General features: G+C 38.2%; 1 protein-coding gene across 6 annotated transcripts in view; it reads left to right on the top strand.

Annotated features, from left to right (window-relative positions):
* Nucleotides 1-21,030, top strand: part of ATP8A1 (ATPase phospholipid transporting 8A1) — a 220,367-nt gene that overhangs the window by 85,897 nt on the left and 113,440 nt on the right. For 4 of the 6 annotated variants that reach the window (XM_072774848.1, XM_072774849.1, XM_072774853.1 and 1 more), the window contains 5 exons: nucleotides 2,462-2,506; nucleotides 11,119-11,191; nucleotides 13,487-13,592; nucleotides 15,039-15,121; nucleotides 19,489-19,538. In XM_072774848.1, coding sequence (XP_072630949.1) covers nucleotides 2,462-2,506; nucleotides 11,119-11,191; nucleotides 13,487-13,592; nucleotides 15,039-15,121; nucleotides 19,489-19,538 — 357 coding nt within the window. The remainder of the gene's footprint in view (nucleotides 1-2,461; nucleotides 2,507-11,118; nucleotides 11,192-13,486; nucleotides 13,593-15,038; nucleotides 15,122-19,488; nucleotides 19,539-21,030) is intronic. The other 2 variants (XM_072774850.1, XM_072774851.1) reach the window with 1 other exon arrangement.

The following is a 21,030-nucleotide window of genomic DNA, read 5'->3' as shown; positions in this document are numbered from 1 at the left end:
GAAGCAGAGGCTTGAGCGGCGCTAGAAGAAGGGGTTTGATTAAGTGAAGAGCTCCACGGGCAGAGACCGGGGTCCCGACACGCTCACAAACGCCAGCGACCCCCAGCACCTGCACCAGAGCTGCTGGAGCCGCGCTGGCGGGGAAAGGTGCACAGGTTCAGGAGCAGGTGCGCGGGGCCCCTGCGGCTCCCCAGGTGCGAATAGCGCCCAGCCCTGCCAGGCCCGCGCGTGCCCAGGAGAAGGGCCCCCGAGCCCTGTGGGACCTCCTGCACGGCCAGAACCCGGGCACCGTGGTCCCCGGCCGGCCCGACCGATCAGCGTGATGCCCCACGCGCGGGCCTGCAGCCCAGGGCGGCGTCTTTGTCTGGGAGCCCACCCCCGGGAGGCTAGGCTCGCCTCCCCCTGGAGCATCAACAAGCCACCTGGTAGAAGGGAGACTAGTGGGTAGAGGGCACCGCCGTCATTGTGGCTGGACGTGGTGGGCGCTGCCCGGGAGGCGACTCGGTGCGTTGGAGGAGGTGGCGCGGTGAGGCCTGCGCCCGGCCAGTTGCTGGAGGGTGAAGACAGTGCGTGGACGGTGGCGGCCGGAGGGACTCCACGAGTTTTCAGGGAGGGTTATATTTGTCAGAAGCAATGAATGACTTTATATTTGTACTGAACTCTGCATTTTTTTAGACTCTATTGGTAGCTACTAAATTTAAAAGAAAAAATATTGGGATGCTGGATGCCTGGGCAGCTCAGTAGGTGAAGCACCTTCCCCCGGCTCAGGCCATGATCCTGGCTCCTGGGATGAAGGGGGGCGGTCAGGCTCGCTGCGGCTGCTGCTCCTGCCCCTCTGCACCTCCTGTGCGTGCTCACTCTCTCTCTCTCTCTCTCTCTCAAATTAAGTCAATAAAATCTTAAAAAAAAAAAAAAAGAGGGCAGCCCCAGTGGCTCAGCGGTTTAGTGCCCCTTCAGCCCAGGGCATGACCCCGGGGTCCCGGGATCGAGTCCTGCATCGGGCTCCCCGCATGGAGCCTGCTTCTCCCTCTGCCTGTGTCTCTGCCTCTCTCTCTCTCTGTGTTTCTCATGAATAAATAAAATATTTAAAAATAAATTCTTTAAAAAAAATAAAAAAGAAAAAAAGAAAAGAAAAATTATAGAATGGTCATATATAGTGAAAGAAATGAGAGATAAGATCTGTCCTCGCTGCTGAGAGAGTAGAGGTTAAGTTTTCCCACGACACTCACACGAAATGGTAGTTACGTGACCGATGGCGGTGTTAGCTACGTGGTGGTAGTCCTGTTGCAGCATATACAGAAGTGGATCAGACCATCACGTTGTATCTGAAACTTGAACAGTGTTATCCATCAAGTATATCTCAACAAAGCCGGAGAACATTGGACAATAGGAAGAAAAATTTAATAAATACGTAGAGAAGGAAAAGAAAATCTGCTCAGCCACATATTATGGGCCACTTCGGAGTGAATATGTGACTGGCTGCTTAGAACAAAGGCTGCATGTCAGTCGGACTTGTCCCGGGGCTCAAATGAGCTAAAGGAGGAAATTAAAATTATTGATGAATGGTATTTTCTGAGTGAGATAACAAATGGCTTAATGAGTGAATTATGATTTAAGTGAACAATTTTGAGTATCAGTTAATCTTTTAAAATGCAGTTCCAATTAATTATAGAAATCTAGTTGACTTTTACTCCAGTGTGCCTGTTTAAAGATCCGTTACTTTATGGTAGTCATGTTTATTTTTTTTTTAATTTTTATTTATTTATGATAGAGAGAGAGAGAGAGGCAGAGACATAGGCAGAGGGAGAAGCAGGCTCCATGCACTGAGAGCCCGACGTGGGATTCGATCCCAGGTCTCCAAGATCGCGCCCTGGGCCAAAGGCAGGCGCCAAACCGCTGCGCCACCCAGGGATCCCTGGTCGTCACGTTTATTTCTGATGTGTATCTGGTAGATTTCATCAATGTGATAGTTTGTCCCTAGGTATTAGTTATGTTTGTTTCATTAGAACATTTATATATATATACAATATAATATATAATATGTAATTTTGTGACTGTTATATATGACATATATAATATGTAATTTTATGATTATATATGTAATTTTATAATTACATATATAATTATATAATATGTAACTTTCCATCGGTTTAAGCATTTCCAGGTTAAAACATTTGTTGGTGAATACTGAATTCTTTGAATAAAATGAATCAGTTCCTCAGTGAGAGGCAAGTGAGCTGTCCTGTTACAGAATAATTTTGTAGACGTGCTTAGTTTACCATAAATCATGTCCTACTTACTACACCAACTGCCATTCTTTCAGAATCAACTAAAAGTTCCTTTTCTTAACATTTTCAAGATCCGTCTTTCAGTCCTTCCGTTATTCATGCTCCTCTGTTTCCGGCCTGTCTGTGATGATGATTTTTTTTCCCTCTCTTCCCCCTCCTCTTGCTTTCTGAAGCCATGTCCCCGAACCTGAGGATTATGGTTGCTCTCCTGATGAATGGTAAGCTGCATGGACCTTTCTGCCTCATTGATTCCTTTACAAGGCTTGCATTTCACTGTTTTTTGATAAATACAATTCACTACTTTTGAGGGGAGGGGGGGAAAGCATTATTGTCCAGGTCGGGTAACAGTACTTTATAAAGAGCTTATTTCTTGAAACCCATTGAATATCTTTGATTTCTTATCGCAGGACGTTTGGTCATTTTACAGACATTTAGTTTAATGGTTAGGCTTGCTAGAGCTCTACATTATGTATCGATGACAGAGTCTGTAATGATCACTTTGGGGTCCCTGAGCAGTGAACCAGCTAAGATTTGTTAAAGCCCAAGGTTTATGTTTTCTAGCTCAGCACTGCCACCTTCTGCTGCTATTCATGTTCTCTACAGAGCCACCAAAAGAGGCTCCTGAAACCTACCCAAGGACTGGAAATTTCCATTATATCTCTTTTCATTAGTCTAGTAAATCTATTTAGGGGCTAGAAAAATGAAAATTAAAAAAAAATAAATGTCTGGAACAAATGTTGGAATACTGTGCTTCCCCAGACTACATTTACCTAGAATATAATTAATTTTAGAATTATTAAAGATGCCATTCTGTCATTTTAATTTCTGTACTTTTGAGGGGTTTTGTTTGTTTTCTCTTAAAATCCCCCCTCCGTGGATTTATATTTTCATTTAGAACAAGATAAGTTTATTTTGGTATTTCTGTAGTTCATTATGATTTGGTGGCCAATGAAGCGTCAGAAAACAGGTTTCTTTTAATGCTGGTAACTGTAGAACATGTGATTTCATAAGTGGTTATATTTTTATTTTCGGGTTGTACATGTGTTGTAGGATTTAGCTACATTTCCAATATGCATGGAAGTCCAATATCATCATTCAATATATTCAACTTGAATTTTATTTCAGTAAAGTGGAGATTTGGTAACGATTTGCAGTAAAATTCATACCCATAATAATGACAGAGGCAGCTAATGAGTCATCATATTTAAGCTCATTGCTTGGAGCTCCATCTAGTTTCAACACCTACATGCAACTGAATAATTTTTAGCATTTTTAAAAATATTCCAAAGTTTCTTACTGTTGGTGGATAATTCAAGTTTAATGTGGTAGCTATTCCCTTTTACTTAATCCTTTCAGAAGGTAGTGAAATTTTGGCTACCTCCATTGATTTTCTGTAACGTTAATGTAATGCTATTAATTTATTTACTAGTATAGAATTAATACACATTTTCTAAGAGAACTCATTTACTCCTAAGAGAAGGAAATTACCGTGACCATATTTTCATTGATGGAAACGTAAGAAAAAAAAATTGTTGTGTGTTTACTCAGGTCATTTAAAATATCCTACTTTCATTAGAGGTTATCTTATGACTTTTTTAACTCTTGGAAAGAGAGGATGTTATTATATTATTATATATTATATATATTATATATTATATATATTATTATATTATATTTTTGTAAAACACCCGTTTGGAAAATTTGATATTTGATATTCTAAACTAGATAAATCCAAATAAGAAATGCCAGATTTTTCAATAAATTATACGATTCCACTTAATTATTAGTATTTTTTAAAATACACAGTAGGAAAGGCATTTACCACCTTTATAATAAAGTGAGCTTTACTCTAAATATTTCTTAGACGCCCCATCTATCAGTCACCTGTCAGCCTGCAAAGATGAAGGAACAGACACTCCCTGAGCTGCTCTCTGGTGCTCTGCAGGGGTCGAGGGTACAGACCTGGGGTGCTGACCACCCACGTTCACATCCTGATCCTACCGGTGCCCTGGGAAAAAAGTGACCTAATCTCTCTGCCTACCTGTCCTCATCTGGTAGATTGTGGACGTCATAGGGAGGTTGTGAAGATCGACTGAGTTCTGGTTTATTTATTTATTTATTTATTTATTTAGACTAATTTATTTGGCTGGGAGAGAGTGTGTGTGCATGCGCGTGAGCACGCAGTGAGGGGAGGGCAGAGGGAGAGAGAAAATCAAGCTAGCACATGACCACGCTAGCACAGACCCCAGTGTGGGGCAATCCCCATGACCCCGAAATCGTGACCCGAGCTGAACCCAAGAGTCCGATGCTCAACCAACTGCCCTGAGTGAGTTGTTTTTAAAGCGCTTAGAACAGTCTAGACGTTGTATACTCACAGGGAGTATTAGCCCTGATGTCTCTTACTCAATCCTCATGATATGTTTGAAGAATTGTGATTGACATGATCGTCTTAAAGTTGGTGAAATTTAGGCAAAGAAGCTAATAAGTAACTCCCCCCCCCCCCCCACCAACTACACAACCAGGAAACATGGAAGCCAGCCAGAGTTAAAACCTCACTCAGCCTGGTTATAAAGTGGGCGTTGGTCACTTTATACCCTACAAACCTTAAAGAATTTTAAAGAATATATGCTTTCAGAGCATAAAGTATCCTTACCATTTCAGTCCATTTTTTTCTTTTCTTATTAAGGTAGCAAGACCAGGTACAGTTTTTTTTTTTTTCTTTTTTTTCAGGTACAGTTTAACTGACTTGAGAAAAGTTAGCACAGGGAACAGAAATGTTGCACATTCATAAATCTGGCATCTCCCCCAAAGCCTCCTCCAGTGGATTTCATGTTGCCAAGGAAACCAAGATCAAAAGCGCCATCCAGGAAAAAAAAAAAAAATGTGATCCTAGCTGAATCCTATGCTCCAGGCATCTGACCATATCTTCATGCTACTGCCCTTCGGGGATAAACTTGAGAATATAGATGACTGTATAAATCCAAAATCAAAGTTCATGCCTGTCTTTCAGCAGCTTTACATTTCAATGTGAAGTTCATTGAATTCCATAAAAACCCTGTAACATGTATGTGTGTGTGTGTGTGTGTGTATGTGTGTATATATATATAGTATATATGTGTGTATATATACAATATATATATTATATATTGTATATATATGTGTATATATATAATATAATATATATTTATTACTGCCCCACTTGAACCATATTCACCACAAAAATGTCAAGTTTAAAAAACACTTAATATTTAACACTTAAATGTGTACAGATTATTTTACATTTAGTGGAATTTGAAGGCAAACCTATGATACTCCCTCAAGAGTATTTTCAAACATACTCTTGGCATTAAAGATAATTGGATGATGGCTGTAGCTTTACTCAAATATATTAGTATAAATAGTTTATAGAGATAAGATCATTCCCCAACCAGTAGCCACTTGCTCCAAAATTGGTACAGTCTTCATGTTATTACCAAGTACCCTAGGCTAACATACAACCTTACAGATTAATTCTTTTCTATTAAAAGTCCACCATTGGAAAAAAGATCTGCTTATTCTCAGCATCCGTGCAGCCCTTAAGATATGATTGTTTTCAAGACTGTGTATTTCCATGGCCATTTTTCCTTTTCATAACGTTTACTGTGGAAAATTTCAAGCATAAACCAAAGTAGGCCGATTACTCATTCACTCGCTTCAATAATGTGCCTTCAGGACCAGTGTCATCTATGCCTTTCCCTCACCATTATTTTGAAGCAAAGCCCAGATAATATATTTTTCTTGACTCTTCAATATAGATTCCATACTGCGCTGGTGTGTTTGTTTAAGTTAGTGCTAGTGAGATTATTCTCCAAAAGGGTTTCCTTAATGCATTCCATGCTTAGTCATTTCACTGTGCTGGTTGAGATTATCATAGTAACGGTGGATGGTACTATTTCCTGGTCTTATTCATCTTCTCATTTCATTCTGGCCTATAATTACATATGGAACGAGTGATATTTATTTTTTGTGCAGCAGCCACGAGGCTCACGAAAACCTCCTTCCAGGTGTGACTGTGTAGTAATGAGACCAAACACATCCAAATTAGTGTTAGTCTTCAAAGTAGTCACGTTGACAGGTCATTTACTTATTTCAGTGATGCAGCCGTTTTGTGGAATGTTTTTGGAATTCCTCTTTTGTAATTGCCCTCAGAAGTACTTTGAGCCACAAGGAGAGGCAGGTCTCATTACTGTGGTTAAAACCAACGTCTGACCAAAATACTGAGTATGATCACTTATTTATATTTTCGGACTTGATGGGACATGACTCTGAAAAACAAACTCATTTCTAAAAATTAAATCTCCCTTTAAGGGATTTTGATTTGCAACCAGTAGCATCGTTTAAAAGCAGGAGGTGCAGATCCTTTCCAGAAATGGGGCTTTAGAGTCACCCTACCTTTATCTTCCTGTGTGTGGTGTGTGTAGTGTGTGTATGCATGCATTCAGTTCATGTGTCAGCTGTGTATCTATTTCAGGTGGCTGGCATGGATTTTGTGCTTGCGTTTAATTTTTAATTTAAATTTGATTTTTTTGGGACACCTGGGTGGCTCAGCAGTTTAGCACCTGCCTGTGGCTCAGGGCATGACCCTGGGGTCCTGGGATCGAGTCCCACATCGGGCTCCCTGCATGGAGCCTGCTTCTCCCTCTGCCTGTGTCTCTGCCTCTCTGTGTGTCTCTCATGAATAAATAAATAAAATCTTTAAAATAATTTTGATATTTTTTTAAGTTCGTAAGGTATTAACATTGCAAATTTAGAGGGTGTCAGGAAGTTTTTCTCCCTTCCCTGTCTTGGAACCCTCCATTTCTCCTCCTGGAGGCAGGCAGTGTCAACAGTTTCAGGTGTTTCCTTCCAGATCGGGTCTACACATATACATACGTGTATTTTTTTTCTCTCCTATGTTTATGAAAGCGAGGCATATACCGTATACCGTATGCCCTGTTCTGTACCATCTTTTCTTTTGACAGTGCATCTTTGAGATCTGCCCAAGATCAGCTGAAGAGCTTCCTATTTTTGGTATAGTGTTGGCCATGTGGATGTACCACAATTTTTAAAAGCAGTATTCTTCAAGTTCTTGAGTTATTTCTAATCTTTTGCTATTAAAAAAAAAAAAATGTGCTGCGGAGGCCCCTGGGTGGTTCAGTCAGTGGAGCTTCTGACTCTTGGTTTTGGCTCAAGTCATGATCTCATAGGTGGTGAGATCCAGCCCTGGATGGGCTCCGAGCTCAGCAGGGAGGCTGCTTCAGGGTTCTCTCGCTCCGCCCCTCCCTCGCTCTCCTGAGCAAGCAGGTGCACACACACTCTAGCTCCAGCTCCAGCTCTCAACTAAATAAATCTTCCTAAAACTGTGCTGCAAAGAATGAATTTGTGTGTATGATATTTTGCACTGGGTAGATGGCTAGTATAAATTCCTAGAACCGGAATTCCTGGATCAAAGGGATGATATGTGGCATTTTAAGTTTTGGTAGAAATTACCCCTTTTGGACAATTTTTGATAGAATTGTTCTTTTTAGAACTAGTTACGCCAATTTCATAATCACCAATGGTATGATTTATCTCCTTCCATAACCACAACAGCACAGAGTTGTCAAACTTTATTTCTGCCAAATTGATCCTTTTCATTTTTCTCATTCATTATTGGCTAAACTGGAGTTTGTATTTAAAGGCACTCGTCTGGGTGTTCCTGGGTGGCGCAGCAGTTTGGCACCTGCCTTTGGCCCAGGGCGCGATCCTGGAGACCCGGGATCGAATCCCACGTCGGGTTCCCTGCATGGAGCCTGCTTCTCCCTCTGCCTGTGTCTCTGCCTCTCTCTCTCTCTCTCTCTGTGTGCCTATCATAAATAAATAAAAAAAAAAAAAAAAAAAAAAATTTAAAGGCACTCGTCTTTCCTCGTGGGCTCCTTGTTCTAACCTTCATGATATGAGTTGGAAGCAGTTTTTCCCAGTTTTTTTGTTTGGGCTTTTGATTTTGCTTATGGTAGTTTTTGCTGTGCAGAAATGTTTCAGTTGTTTACAGATTTATCTGTCTTGCTTTCTGGATAATGTTTGATACATAGGCCTTTTCCACTCTTAAGTTATTTAAACATTTTTCCCATATCGTTAGTACTTTTACTAAATTGTTCGTCCATCTGGAGTTTATGTGGTTTAAGGTGAAAAGTATAAATCCAACTATTTTTTCCATTTTTTCCCTAACAATTCTTTTGTTTGGCATGAATTTTGAATTTAAAAATATTTCATAGTCCATATTGTCATATATGAAAATAGGTAATACTGATTAAGCCATACACATTCTAAATGTTAATTTTTATTGCAATGGGGATTCTTCATTTTTTTCTAATTATTTACAGTGTAAATAATTATTTACATTAATTTGGGATCCCTGGGTGGTGCAGCGGTTTGGCGCCTGCCTTTGGCCCAGGGCGCGATCCTGGAGACCCAGGATCGAATCCCACGTCGGGCTCCCTGCATGGAGCCTGCTTCTCCCTCTGCCTGTGTCTCTGCCTCTCTCTCTCTCTCTCTGTGTGTGACTATCATAAATAAAAAATATATATATTTACATTAATTTAAATACTTTTTTAAATCAGCCTGCAAGAAGCTGCCATTTATGTGGCATTGTGGGTGACCTGCTCCTTGTTCTCCTCACCTTAATGTTACCCTCCTTCTCTTATTCCTTCTTGCAAAATACTATGATTTCTTTTGTCTCCTGTGTGCATCGTGCCACTTGAAAATTTCTATGGGAAAATCCAACAAAATGTTGATGTTGGCTTGCATTTGTTTTTGTGAGCAGTTTGCAAATTCATCGTTTTGTCAACTGAGTTTAAATTACCACTTTTATTTAATGCAGTTGGTTCTTATTTTGAAATGACATGAGCATCCTAATTTTATCCGTTTACTTTTACTAAAAGTGAACATTTTTTTGTAAGATTTCAGAGAGGGGTGGTAAGAACTCCACGCCTGAGTTATCTAACCCAGGCTGTGTGGATTAGCAGATGAGTTGTTTATGTTTTTTATGATCTTGGAAAAGAAGCTACTTTCTGAGTGAAGAGTTCTTATTTAGCATTATTTGTGGTAGAAGCTTCATTGGTAAATGGAGGGTGGGATGTGTCCATGTAAAGATTTAAATTGCATATCTAGTGTTATTTGTTATAAATACATTTGAACGTTGTATCAATTATGGTAACTGTGATTTATGAGATAAAAGGGTTTCTGGTGAGATTAATAAGACATCTTCAGATTTGCAAAGGCTTTTAGTCTGGAATTCTTTGGAAAGAAAATAGACCTCCACATGCAAGATGTTACTGTGATTATTCCTTGACATTTCAATTTATGTAACAAATAAGTAGGAATGTATAACTAAGAACCATTAATGAATACACTTTAATAATAGGGAGACTTCATGGAGCCCCAGTAATAAACTATTTTTAAGAAATGATAGCATTTGGAGGAGAAATGTAAGCCAACTTTTTGCGTGCCCATTGATAAGTCACTTAAAAGTTCTTGGACTTTTCCCTCCATCTTTAAAACTAAAGGAAGAAAAAAAAAAAACTAAAGGAAGAGTAATGTGTTTATTCTGCTTCCTAGGGTGGTTTTGAGAATTCTAAACTACTACATGCTAATGAAGACGTACTTTATTATAATTTTCAGAATTCATAGATCAAACTACCACATGTGCATAAGGATGTACCTTATAAACATTCTTGGTTCACGGAAAAAATATATTTCATTGATAATGTGTATGTTTAGTTATTTCAGATTCTTTTATTCATCAGTGATTTCTCCTTCCTTTCGAACTGCTAGCTTTAAAATATGAAGCTCTTGATATTTGGTGCATTGGCATTGATAATTCTGTAACTGTAAATCACATGATGAAAAGCTTTCAGTTACAGTTATTTAGTATTGGATGCATTATTTTTCCTTGGCGAATGAATTCTAGAATTTTCTTCTATGCACGAAAGCCTGAATGTGTATATTTTCACTGAACATTGCAAAATACACTCTTTTGGGTTTGACATTTCCACTTACATGCTCCTTGTTCTTCCTTTTAATCTCAACATTTTGATATTATATTGCATGGCCATGAGATTCATGATAGCCCGACTACAGAGGCAACTCTGACTCCATTTATTTCCTATGAAGCACAGAAGTGTTTGCTCATCTGAAGACAGCCCCAACACAAAAAATCCCAAACGTATTTATGATTTGTCCTCCTTATATACAGAATAAATGTGATATTTACATAAATAGTATCAGATATCTGTTAGTGTTAGATGTTGATGAAATATATTAAAAGCTTATTGCTCATTTTTATATTGAATACGATAATCATGTAATGTTAGTTACTACAAATAAAGATTTCTCATAGGGTAACGTAAAAGAATCAATATTGTTTTTTTATAGTAGCTTTATAATCAAATTCTAAAAACTTGAAGAAATTGTGGAAGTAGAAGGAATAGACCTCTAGGTATTTAGCGGTGTTTTTACTTTTTACAAAAATTTTCTTAAGCTTCGTATAAGTACAATGTAATTCCACTCCAGAAAAACAAACTATAAAATACTATTTTTTATTACACTGCAGAAGTCTATCCCATTTCAGAATGCTTGAAAATGTATGATTTGGTTGTGAAATTGATGGTATCTTGTCTAGAAATGCAGACTAAATTTTATTTAATCTGTTAAGCGTTTGCTTAATAGAATAAATGATTTATTTAATAAGAATAATGATTTATTTAAGAAATAAGTTACAAATAGATCAATGGCTTGTATAAATGAACCAGGTCTGCTCCATTTTCTCCTTCAGGCAGAGCTCACAATTTGGAGACGAAAAAACGTTTAGTGATTCGTCATTGCTGGAAAACCTCCAAAATAATCATGTAAGCAACGTAAAACCATTATCTTTTTGTTAATGAGTGAAAGCTAGTGAGTCTCTTTGTGAATTATCTTCCATGTTTATATATTTTTTTTTGTTTCGTGATCATGTTTAATACTTACCAAAATCTGTTCTTGTTTAATCTTTTTTACTCGGCTCACACAAATTCATGGCTGTTAGGAATTTAATTTTGAAAATCTTGTTAATCAGTATACTATCTTTTCAAAACGTCTAATATTAAATCATCAATAGAATTCTGTGTGTATGAAACAGCTCACTGCTTACCATCTCAGAATATCTGTAGAAATGAATTACCTGCTCAAAATGATAGGCCAGTGCCCAATCTACACAATAAGAACTCTAGAAATTTCCACCCAGTGTGACCATTGTACCTATGAAGTTACTTGACACTTAGTAAAATTCCATCGGATCAGACAGTTTGGCTTCCTGGAGGATAAGCCCTCGAGCCTGCTCTCATCATCACTTCAAGTTCGCTCTATCAGAACTTGAACTCACTACCTCAAAACATGGTCCTTCAGCACTGGTCATCTTACTAACCTGTGCCCCTGGGTGGAGCTCTAGCAAGGTGTCCCTACAGGTATTTTTTTTTTTTTTGTCGCCTTTCTTCTTAAAAGAGATTTTAATAGAATATGGGGTTCAGGACCCACGAGACCTACACCACCTCTTCCCCTCTGTGTTTTCAGGGTCACGTTGCTTCGTCACCTATTTTAATTCTCTTTCTAGGGACTTAAGAGCTGCTTTGGATTCCTCTTCTTCCATCCATCTCCAGCTGCATAGGGTGGCCAAGCCCTTATCAGTAGTGGCTTCTAGAATATACCCTAAATGTCTTCTTGACTTCATTCTCACTTTCCATCCCCTAGTCCAGACGGCCAGCATCCTTGCACCAGTGCACAAGTCCCAGTACAGTTGCCAGTGTCCTTGTACCCTTTTGTTTCCCTCCGATTCTTGTTGTACGTGGCAACTGAAATGATGGACGTGGAAATCAAATCCCATGGCTTCTCTGTTTAAAACCATCCTCTGGCTTCCCGCCTACCTTCCAGAGGTACGTGGTCTGGCCCCTGGCAAGTCACCAACCTCGCCTGGGTCTCTCTTCCTTTCCTTCTCCTCACGCCCGTAATGGCTTTTGTTTTCTCAAACACACTTCATTCTTTCCTTCAGTAGGATCTTTTCAGTCTTATCGGATTGCAAAACTCTTGGCTCAATTCCTCGTGAAGCTAAAACCTCAGTTTTAAGTATCACATTATCTTGAGAATAACCGCAGACTGGCCCAAATCACGTTACATGGTATTTGCACATTCTCTCCCTTGTAGTCCTTTCACACTATGTGTAAATATTTGTGTATTTATCTCCGTTCTCTCATCCCCACAAGTTACACTTTGCACTGCGGGAACCATGTCTGTTTTCTCCGCTGTACTAACCTGAAAACAGATTTTTCGTTGTGATTTGCCTTTCCAATCACTCCCATTTGTTTTTTGTTTTTGTTTTTGTTTTTGTTTTTGTTTTTGTTTTTGTTTTTTGTCCAAGAGCATAGAAGAATCTTTTTATTTGATATTTCTCTTCATTAGCAGCAAGATATTTAATTTAAAAGGTCTGCACCTTCTGGGGCACCTGGGTGGCTCAGTCCATTGGGCATCTGTCTCTTGATCTCAGGGCCATGAGTTTGAGCCCCGTGTTGGGCTCCACACTGGATATGGAGCCTACCTAAAAAAAAAATAAAAAATACAAAATAAAATTTTAAAAAATCTGGCTTCTTTTCTTATATAAACTCCTTGCAGAAAGGATCCACTTCTATGTCTTCCTCAGTCTCTGAGAATCCGTTGTACACAACAATTGCTCAGCCAATTCTTTTTATTTAGTAAAACATGTGTCAGGTTAAGGTCATCACCCCAACACAAAGTGGTGGAACCCCAGTGAGAACAGATGCCAAAAGTTTAAATCTAATCAGGAATTAGATCCAGGTAAATGAGCATTTTAGAATTTCTCCCCTATTTTCTGAGGACAGGGTTTGACCCTATCTGCCTTTTTATCACTGGGCTATTTTCATTTGAACCACCAAGTTGTTTTGTGTAAATGTTTGGAAAATGAGTGAGAGAGAGTGTAAGAGCGAATGATTTTGGTTAAAAATGTATTTTCTTCATAATAGATGTTGACTTCTTTGTTGTCAATAACCTCACACCTCAGTGCTCAACAGCCAGTCTGAATAGACATGAAGTAATGTTGCTGCCATTAGTGTCAAAATGTTTAAGTGAAAGGGTTGAATTGTGTTTATTTCTTACAGCCAACTGCACCTATAATATGTGAATTTCTTACAATGATGGCAGTTTGTCACACAGCAGTGCCAGAGCGAGAAGGTGACAAGATTATTTACCAAGCAGCATCTCCAGGTACAAGGAAGGATTTATAATGTAGTTTTACAGTGGGAATTATTCTGAAATTTGATGTTGTCTAGAGAAAAATCAGTTTAATTTGAAAAAGCAAAATAGCCAACTTGTATGTTTTAGATAATAGCAGTGTGTTTATCAATTAGAATAACCTAGCTTTCAGAATTAAGTATGTATGTGTATAAGGTTATATATTTTTGGCATACGACATAAATTGCATAGAAATTTGAATGAGAAAATTCACACAAATATAAAGTACCTTTTTATACATATAGTAACTATTCTCTTCTTTGAAAATAACAATTTTGCTTTCCTCTTTTGGAAGTAATAATAATCTGTTCCATCTTTTGGAAATGATAATCAAGGAACTTTTGTGTATTTTTTTTGGATGAAGAAAGTTCACCCATTTGAAAGGGATGCCATAAAATGCATATTAGCATGGTTATCAATGTTTAATGTCTCAGCTTGATTTTAAACCTATTTTCAGTGTAAAATTGGACAGTCAATATGATAATTGCAAGATTTTAGGAAAGAAGCAACATACTTTAAAGACCTTTAAATGTTTTAACTGTATTCTAAACCAGCACCCGTGACCTTGCAGAATGTACTAAATTCCTAAGAAGCAGAAAAAAAATTACATCTCATAATCTTAGGATGGACACTATGTGAATGTTCCTAATCCCACACCCTACCCTCAGCAACAAGAAAGTTTGATACAATATGGCAATGAAAGTAATTAATGTATAATAAAATAAACATCGATTCATTTATATCCATTTCTTTTCTTTCCTTGTCTAAGCTCCTTTTTTTTTTTTTGAGTAGTGTTGACACACAGTGTTATCTATGTTAGTTTCAGGTGTATAACCTAGTGCATTTATATCCATTTTTTTAAAGATTTATTTATTTATGATAGACATAGAGAGAGAGAGAGAGGCAGAGACACAGGAGGAGGGAGAAGCAGGCTCCATGCCGGGAGCCCGATGCGGGACTCGATCCCGGGACCCCAGGATCGCGCCCTGGGCCAAAGGCAGGCGCCAAACCACTGAGCTACCTAAATTGAGTCCTCAATTAGTATTTTTCTACATTTAGTGTTTTAGGAGGAAAAGCATAAAATGTAAAACAATCTTGTGCATTTATTTTGAGAAAGGTTTTTTTAGAGAATATTCTGAACCAAGGTGACATTTAAATTTCCTTCTTAGGTGAGTTGACCAACAGTGAAATAGGACTTCCAGTGCCATACATGTCTCAGATCCTTAAAATGACTCTACTCATTCCTTTGGCATTATCATATAATTCTGAAAGAAATGGATTTCAGTAACAGAGGCCAGAATAAACAAAATTTTAATTCTTTTACAATTAAGTAGAAATTATAGTAATGTATTTCGGTTGTAATAGGGATAATTTTTTTATCTCACCATGTATTTGCTTTCACCTGTTTTCCTAAAACAGATGAGGGAGCATTGGTCAGAGCAGCCAAGCAACTGAATTTTGTTTTCACTGGAAGAACGCCGGACTCGGTGATTATAGATTCAGTAAGTTATTTATTTTTAAGTCTCTTTTTCATCAAAATAATAACATATGCATAACTTCAAAGATACAATAATATCAAAGGATGATAAGAAAGTAGAGGTTCCCTACTCCAGTTGCCTTCTCCAGAAGCAACCACTTTCTTTTATCTCTTTCTTCTTCAGGCATTTATGAATCTCATATTTTCAGAAACATGTGATTAATATGTTTTGATTCTTCCATTTGACTATAACTCCTGACTTTCTGTTCTGTTGTGTTAAATGAGAACTTATCTCTCTTGACTCACTATCCCTTCCTGGTATATATTTACTATAATAATATTACAGCTTTTAGTTAAACACATATTCAGACATAATTTTTAAAATAGGCAAAAGACTCAAATGAACATTTCACAGAAGAAGGTATATGATGGAAGGGGAGGTGGGTGGGGGTGACTGGGTGGTGGGCACTGAGGGGGGCACTTGACGGGATGAGCACTGGGTGTTATTCTATATGTCGGCAAATTGAACACCAATAAAAAATTAAAAATTAATTAAAAATAAATTAAAAAAAGAAAGGCCACTAAGCACATTAAAAAAAAAATCATTAGTCATCAAGTGAAATGCAAAATAAAATCACAGTGAAATGCTATATACCCACTAAAATGGCCAAGACTAAAAACATTGGCAGCACCAAATGTTAGTGAGAATACAGAGCTAGTGGAACACCTGTATGTTGTTAGTCATTCCAAAGGCGTGAGCCCTTTGGGAGACCTTGTAGAGCTCCCTAACGCAGGTAAACATGCCGCTGACCCAGTAATTCTACTCATAGTTTCCCAGAAGACATGAAAGTTTCTGTCCACAAACAGATACCTGATGGAATGTTCTTAGCAGCTCTATCCAGAGTAGTCAGACACTGGAAACAACCCAAACATCCATCAATAAGAGAAGGAATCAGCAAATTGTGATATACACATACAATGAAATATCCAAATGGTAAAAAGGAAGGAATTACTGATCCGTCAACAACATGGATGAACCTCAGGAGCATTATGTGGAGCAGAAAAAGCTAGACACCAAGGAGTGCATACTCTCTCCAGATGAGACAGGAATGATGCGGGGATAAAATTCAGAGTGGTGATTGCCTCGGGGTCAGGGAGGAGACAGATTGGAGGAGAGCACAAGGAATTTCCAAGGTGATGGGAATGTTCTACATCTCAATTGGGGTAGTGGTCACACCAGCATTCCACTGTAAATGACACAGTTTACACTAAATTATACACTTAAGGTCTATGTGCTTTTTGTATATAAGTTGCATCTCATTTTAAAAAAATCATTATTTAGTGCTTTTTATGCCTAAACCAATATTCATAGTTGAACATTTTTGTATTCAGCATTTTTTCCCTTTTTTTAATTTTATATATCCTGACATAAATTATTTCCTGAAAATAATTTTTCCTTTGTTTCCTAAAGAAGTAAAGAAGTCCCTTATTTTTTTTTCAATTGACGAATTTTCTTTCTACCTATTCGTGATTGTTCCCATATCTCCCTAGTACACTCCTACAAGTACAGTCGCACCAGGTAGTCTGTCAGATGGCAGTTCCTACCTTGAGACACCCCCATCCCTCTAGAAGTCCACCATTCTTTTTGGTCTATGCCAGTTCTAATACTTCTACAATACTTGGAATCCCTTTGGATTTTCTTCTGTGTAGGATTATTTCCTGAATCTCAAATCTTCTTTCTTAGTGAACTACCTTGTTTGGATGCAACACGTGTCACGTTTGATTCTTTAGGTTAAAAAGTACCTCCCAAAGCAGAGGACATGGTAACGATAGCCCTAAATAGGTCTCGCTCCTGATCTCCAGCTCTGAGATGCACTGGCTGATGGGTCACCATTTTGTTCATGGTTATCATCCTGGGATTGCTTTATCACCTCCCCGAGGACTTTCTTTACTTCTTTCCTGTGTTAGATCTTTCATTCCTAAATCCCATGTCTGCCTTGTTCTTAGTTTACTCTTACTAAAATACATCCTTTAGTGGATTTGGTGGAAATCTACTCTTTATCACAGAGTGGATTTACTCTTACATGGAGAGTAATTTAGTTTGTAGTCCTTTCAAGTCTAAACATTTTCCATCCTACTGTTATATGTAATTGATAGTCTGGATGAATATAGAATTACAGGATTGAAATCATTTTCCTTAGAAATTTTTATTTTTCCACTATTGTCTGGTTTCCAGTATACCTGAGAAATCAGAAGCTATTGTGATTCCACATCTTTTGTGACTTGCCCTACCCACTGCTCCATACTCTGGAAGGTCCTAGGATCTTTGTCCCAAGAGTTTGGGTTTTTCATGACAGTGTGCCTTAGTGGGAATATCTTTAACCCACTGTACTGAGCACTGGTGGGTCCATTTCCATTTGGAAAATTCAGTTCTGGGAAATTTTTCTTGAATAATTCCATTTTCCTTCCCTCTCTTTGCCCTGCTGTCTCTCTTTAGAATTTTTGAACTAATCTTTAACTTTTTACTTCTGCTTTTTGTATCTTTGCCTTTTTGCTCTGCTTTTTGGAAGTTTTCATCAGCTTTGTCGTAGCTTTTTTTTTTTTTTTTTAATTTCTACTCTGTATTTTTGGTTTTGAAAGGCTTTTGTTGTTCTTTCAGTATTTCTTTTTAATAGTATCCTGTTCTTGTTTCATGAAAGTCAAACTTATATTACTTCTCTGAGAGAAATAATAATAGTTTTTTGAAATTTTCATTTAAAAAAATTTTACAAGTGTTTAACAAAGCTTTTAATTACAAAACATTTACAAGGCTTTACTTGAACTATAGTTTTTACCAGAATATAAAATGGTCTCAAACTGTCACTGCAGTGATTTTGGTTTTGGGAAAAGTGTACTTCACCAAAAGTTAAATATCAACTTTCAGATGTTCTTTCCCAAAGTTTCTCATTTTCCACTGAGGAGAACAGAGCAGCATCTAATTACTGTGTCCCTTGCATATGGATGTATAGTAGACTCTACCAGGTTTTTGACACAAATTGCAGAATAATAAGGCCAGTCTCCTCCCATACGACCAAAGAGAAACAACCAGACTGTAAACATTAATCACAAAAACATAAGAATTATTATAAACAACTGTTTCCCACATTTTTTTCATGAGTCCCATTAAAAAGCATATACTGGCTAATGCAGCCAGTATTTCCAAGGGTATGGAACACTGTGAAAAAGTCTTATGCCACCAGAAAGCCACAGTAATCCAGCTAATAGAACAGAAAATGCCACATATGACACAGGTGACAAACTACTTCAGTCTGGTGTTGAAATTAAAGTGAAGAGGCATCCGGGACCTGCTCGCCAACCTCTCCTGCCCATCAGGAAACCCAGACCTGAAACTTCAACAATCTGTAGGAAATTTTGGTTTTGAATTCTTTTTCCTCCAAATTGCTTTTATCCATTGGTTTTGGACATCTCTGTTAGCATTTGTTAATCTCTGGTACTCCTACGGTCAAGACGGGAGACCTTGAAAGCAAGTTTGGCAATTCAGAGCCTGAGGGGGTTATTTGTCTATACTGGGCTTCACTGTAGGGTGGTCTGGTGGGATTAATTTGGGAAGTCGGCGTCTGTACCTCTAAGACTTCCCTTGGCCTCGTTGAATTCCCCAGAGAGTAATCTCTTGATTTCTGCCTGGGAAGGTTTGGCTGAGTAGGTTGGGATATTGGGGCTCGGCATTTAATATGAATGTGGTAACAATGCCATGTCTTCAGCTGTGCCAGTCAACTTCTTGACAAAAGATTCTTCTAGACAAAAGGAAGGGCCAGTGCTGAGAGCTGCTTTTCAAGCGGTGCTTACCAAGTTCTCCCCAATTTAGGCCCCTCTTTTGCTTCACAATTACCTCACAATTCTAGAGCTATCTGCATTTTCACATCCTTAAACCGCTTAAGGATTATGTGGTAACAATCAGGTGGGTTCTCAGCTTTTCCCATGACCACTATAGCATTCAGCTTCTCAGTATCTACTAAGATGCATCCACTCATTAATCTGCGTTCCAAATTTCCAAATTTAGAAAAATTTCCAAATTAGCTTCCAAATTTCTGGTGATATTGTCTCTTTTCTTTTTTTCATGCCATTGTAAGCTGCTTTCTTTTTGAAGTGCTTGCTATAGTTTTAGTGAGGCTTTGAGAAAGACAGAAACTAAACTAAACTAAAGACAGAAACTAAACTAACTATTCAGCCCTCTCTCTTAATCCGAAAGTTAATGAATCCACTTAGAGGATATATTCAGAAGGAACGCTTTGTATTATTTTTTACATTAAAACTTCATGCATGCAGGGTTTATTTCCAAGAAGCCAAAGATACTTCCAACTGGATGTAATCACGTGTTCCTTTCCTTTATAGCTGGGGCAAGAGGAAAGATACGAATTACTCAATGTTCTGGAGTTCACCAGGTAAAGCATCTGCTCTGTGATTTTTATCTGTAAGATAAATTTCTGTATATTTTTGCTTTTTCCTTTTTAAATAACTAAAAGGTATAATTTATTGTATTTTTTAAGTTTATTTATTTATGGAGACACAGAGAGAGAGGCAGAGACACAGGCAGGGGGAGAAGCAGGCTCCCTGTGGGGACCCCGATGTGGGACTTGGTCCCCAGACCGAGGATCACGCCCTGAGCCAAAGGCAGATGCTCAACCACTGAGCCACCCCGGCGTCCCTGTTTTATTTTTTATTTAACTAAATTTATTTAGAAAAGATATTAAGTTAAAATCTGCAGTATAGTTTGTAATTGTCATAGCTGCTGATAAATCATTAACACCTACCTTCAGAATATTACAAGACATGATTCCTGGAGGCAGTGTAAAAATATTTTTGAACGTAGCCGGTCTGCATCACAACTGTGGGGTATAGGACCAGGAGTCTTATGGCTGGTGATCTGGAAACATCATTATACTTAGAGGCTGCAGGATTTATGTGTGCTGTAGCTGAATCAAGAGTTAGGAACCCAGCAGTCTAATTCTGTGCTCATTGTATCTAATTATCTTTGGGATTTCAGAAACCATATCCATCTCTCTGTTAGGTATAAAACCAGTTACCATCTAGTAGGAAAAATCAGAAATCAAGGAGAATATCCTACTTATTTTTTAAGGTCAAATAATACAGACCTTCTAATAATGATCAGTGACATCTCTATGAGTTCGGTTTTTTATTTTTGCTTGACTATATAGTTTCTGAACTAACCTACACTCTAGGTTATGGGCCTAGATAACCTATTAATGGTAAATGGGCCTCAGTTAACAGACAGGATGGCCTTTAAAGATTGCATCACTATTAACAGGACACTTAAAGCCAAGCCACAACCAGGAAGTAACCCTGCTGTTCAAGGAAATAAATGTTCACCTAGAACTTTCTTCTCCATAAGGCAAGCTTGTACATTGACTAGAAAAGGCATTTCTTACAGTGTGGAGGTTCCTCAAAAAGTCAGAAATAGAGCTACCCTAAATTCAGTAATTGCACTACGAGGTATTCACCCAAAGGATACAAAAATACTAATTTAAGAGGACACATGTACCCTGATGTTTATAGCAGCATTATGAACAATAGCCAAATTATGGAAGAAGCCTAAATGTCCATCAACTGATGAATGGATAAAGATGCCCCCCACACACACACATACACAATGGAATAATGCTCAGCCATAAAAAAGAATGAGATCTTGCCACTTGCAGTGACATGAATGGAGCTACAGGATATTATGCTAAGCAAAATAAGTCAGAGAAAGACAAATACCACATGATCTCACTCATATGTGGAATTTAAGAAACAAAGCAAACAATCATAGGGGGAAAAGAGAGAAACTAAGGAACAGAATCTTAACTATAGAGGACAAACTGATGGTCACCGGAGGGGAAGTGGCTGGGGGCACGGGTTAATAAGTAAGATTGC

This window comes from Canis lupus, chromosome 14, assembly GCF_048164855.1.
Source record: "Canis lupus baileyi chromosome 14, mCanLup2.hap1, whole genome shotgun sequence".
Lineage (NCBI taxonomy): Eukaryota > Metazoa > Chordata > Mammalia > Carnivora > Canidae > Canis > Canis lupus.
The sequence above is the reverse complement of the archived record's forward strand: the minus strand, read 5'-3'. Positions and strand labels throughout refer to the sequence as shown.